The sequence below is a fragment of the Fonticula alba genome (genome assembly GCF_000388065.1).
Source record: "Fonticula alba strain ATCC 38817 unplaced genomic scaffold supercont2.6, whole genome shotgun sequence".
NCBI classification, from domain to species: Eukaryota; order Rotosphaerida; family Fonticulaceae; genus Fonticula; species Fonticula alba.
In genome coordinates, this window is record NW_009242976.1 from 1,621,807 (window position 1) to 1,625,318 (window position 3,512).

General features: G+C 63.9%; 1 protein-coding gene across 2 annotated transcripts in view; it reads right to left on the bottom strand.

The window, feature by feature from the left end:
- Window positions 1-2,429: 2,429 nt before the first annotated feature.
- H696_04021 overlaps window positions 2,430-3,512 on the bottom strand; it is a 2,783-nt gene continuing 1,700 nt past the window's right edge. For both annotated transcript variants that reach the window (XM_009497892.1, XM_009497891.1), the window contains exons 4-5: window positions 3,397-3,474; window positions 2,430-3,254 (exon numbers count right to left, since the gene is read on the bottom strand). In XM_009497892.1, coding sequence (XP_009496167.1) covers window positions 2,562-3,254; window positions 3,397-3,474 — 771 coding nt within the window. In that variant the 3' untranslated portion in view covers window positions 2,430-2,561. The remainder of the gene's footprint in view (window positions 3,255-3,396; window positions 3,475-3,512) is intronic.

The following is a 3,512-nucleotide window of genomic DNA, read 5'->3' on the forward strand; positions in this document are numbered from 1 at the left end:
GAGAACGCCGGGGGAAAGCAAATGGATTGGCATCTGATGCGTGTGTATTGAGGTGGCAGTTGAGGACCGCCGATCCCCATCGCGCCCGGGGGCTCTTTCTCGCGCAAGGACAAGAAACAACTCCCGGGAGGCCGGGCAGGGCGGCCCCTGCCGAGGCCCACGACGCCGGGGAGTAGTCGGCAGCATGATCTAGGTGCGCTGCATTGGCCGGAAGGGGGCCCCTCTCCCCTGTGGCTCCTCAAGAACCTCGGCCAGGGTGTGCTCGGCTGTGTGGAATTGGACACCCAAGAGATCGGACAGAGCGGCCTCGGCGCCGGAAATATCGGCATCCTGAGGAGGAGGGGGGGGCGTTAGGAGAGGCGGAGAGAGGGGGGAGGGAGAGAGAGAGAGAGAGAGAGAGAGAGAGGTGAGGGTGGGATGGATCGCCGTGCATGGGGGAGAGCAAACGCAGGTAGACGTACCGACAGCGGGCGCTTGGTGAGGCACTCGGACCCGGGGGCCGAGTCGTCATCGGCGTCCGAGATTGGGGATGCATACGGACGCAGGGCGCGAATTGAATCCCAGAATTGACTACTCTCCGCGTCAAATGCTGCCAGGTCCTCGGTCAGAGACTGCTGCAGGGCAGCCGAGTCGTGGAGGTATGCCGGGAGATCGACATCGCGGTGGTCCTCCGGCCGCTGGGCCACCTCCTCCGCCGGGATGTCAGACAGGAGCCGCTCGAGAAGTAGACGGCTGTGGCAGAAGCGCTGGAAGGACAGCTGCCCGGGAGTGATGGCGGCCCCGGATGCCAGGGCTGAAATGGAGGGAGGCGGCCCGGCGGCATCCGCCAGCAGGCCGGCCTGCATGATGACATGGTGCGCGGCGTAGGATGTGTCGCCGGAGGGGATGGGAAGCTTATGCGCCGCAAGGGCGGCGAGGTCCTCCGGGACAATGTGTGGAAAGGGGCCGCCATGTTCGGCCACCGAGGGATGGAAAACACGCGTCTGGGTTGGAGAACTGGTCATCTGCGGACTGGCCAGTGTGGGTGAAGAGGGCCCCGCCGCGGGGGCCGAAGCACTCGAGCTCGAGCCATCAGCCGACCCGGAAGATGTCGCCAGCGACAAGACGGGTGGCCCATTGGTTTGTAGATTTGAAGTTTGCTGATGAGGCTCCTGCTGAGCCTGCGGGGCCTGTTGTGCATGTTGCTGAAATAGTTGCTGCTGCTGCTGTTGCTGCTGTTGCTGCTGCTGTTGCTGCTGCTGCTGTTGTTGGTGGAAATGCTGGAGTTGCTGGAGCTGCTGAAGTTGCTGGAGCTGGTGCTGCTGCTGAGCGAGAGCAAGCTGCTCAGGTGTGAGTTGGCCGCTCGGAGATCCCAGCGCCAGGGACAATTGCGGGTGACCTGTCCCGAGGCCCGGGTGCGGGGCGCCGCCCAGGAACATGGCGCTCAATGGAAAGTGGTCTGGGGCCACACCGGGATGAGGACCGGCCGCCGGGGGCGGCTGGCCGTTGGGTGGCTGAAAATGTGACATCAACCGGGAATACGTGGCCTGCAAAATCGGGAAAGGTGGGAGGGGGGGGGACGAAGGGCGGAGCTAAATGGCAAGAGGGGACGCGAGGAGAGAGGGGGGGGGGGGGCAAAATCAGGGGACGATGGATCTTCTCGGGAAAGGAGGCTCGATCGGCGACCCAGGAGCCTGAAAAAAAAAAACGCCCGCACACTGGAAGCCTGTTTCCCTCTCTTGCCTGCACGCCAGCGAGGCACACTTGCTCTCCTGCTCCTGGGCCCTTCCTCCGGGGGGAGATGGGCAATTCGGGAAGAAAAAAAAAACGAGCCGGCCAGCTCCCCCCGCATTCCGGCCCCCGGAGGATGCGCGATACACACAGAGGGAGGGACATCGTTGGCAGTTCGATGTATATTGTACAGGGATGTGTGAGTTGCTGGAGATCGCCTCGCTCCTACCTCCACTTTTGGGAGCCCGTTCGGAACGGGAGAGAAAGAGAGGGGTGCGAGAAGGGGGAAACAGAGGAGAGGGGGGAGAGAGGTATATCTGTTCCCACATCTGGAAGAGACGCCAGGATGTGCTTTGTGAAGAGGAGGGGAGGCGGCGAACAGGGAGACAGGGAGGCATATGCGCACAGCCCTCCACTCCCAGCCATCTCCCCCCGCAACACATGGGGTGGAAGGGCACACACGGCGCACGAGAGGGGGCGGGAGGAGGGAGGAGGGCAGATGGAGGAAAGGAGAGGAGAGCACCAGGCCATGCGCTCTCACGGGACGACGGGGGGGGGGGGGGGGGGAGGGGGAGAGGGCGTGAGAATGCGAGGCATCCTCCCCTCACAGCACGGGCCGAGGGGGGGGGGAATGCGGGAAGGAGAGGCAACATGACCCAGCCAACTCATGGCATGCGTGCGTATCGCGCAGTGCTCTCGCTTGCAGTCTCGCCCCCTCCCCCTCCCCCCCCCCTCCCCACCGCTCCGCCCATTTGGGCTTTCTCTCTCGCGCTCTCGCCCGTGCTCCGGGGCTCTGGTCGTGTCTCGCGCGCTTCGCCCGGGCGGTGAGAGACGGCGGTGCCCATCGGCCCTCAGCGGCTCTTCTTCATCTTGTCGATGCTGAACTCCCCAGCGCCAAGGTTGGCCAGCAGCAGCAGGCCACCAATGACAGACCAAGTCTGGTAGAAGCTGTACATCATGGTGTCGCGCAGAACGTGGTAGTAGCTGACGGACCAGTAGTCGTTGACGGTGAAGTTGTGCACCACCAGGATGACCACCAGCAGCACGGCATTGGCACGCGCATGGAAGCCCACCATCACGGCACCGCACATGACCGTCACGAACATGGCATACAGAACACCGAGCAGGTCCATCTCAATGTCGAAGAGCAGGGCCACAATGAGGCTCATGTAGAACAGACGCCCGGCCACCTGGAGGTAGGCCGCCGGCTCGAAGGCATCCAGCTCCGGGAGCCCGGCATACAGGTTCCGCCGGCTGGTGTCCTTGGCATTGCGGCCGCGCCGGGTGTCCAGCGCCTCGGAGGCCAAAAGACACAGGCCACCACAGAGGGACAGCGTCCGACTGAGCATGCTCAAATCCGAGTAGATGGCATACCCGAAGGTCTGCAGCACCAAGCCGTAGAAGAGCGAGCCAACGCCCACGGGAGCCAGCTTGCCGAAGCCGATGACAATGAAGCTGCCCAGCGTCTGCAGCATGATGTTGCTCGTGAGGAAGAACATGGCGAAGTAGCCGTTGAAGCCACGCCGCGAAATGAGATAAGACATCTGACAGGCGACAAGGGCAAAGGGGTGAGTGGCCAAAAGCCCCTTGAGGGGGAGGGGGAGGGGGAGGGGGGGGGGAAGGCGGGCAAAATGCCGGCAGGGGCGCGCAAGTGGAAAGAGGGGCACATCGGGCCAGGCGGCGCACCTGCTCATCCCAGTTCATGAACAGACGGATGGCATCCTCGAGGAAGGTAAGGACAATGAGGAACCGAGCGACGTAGGGCTGTGCAGTCGGGGGGGGGGGGGGGGGGGGGGGGGGGG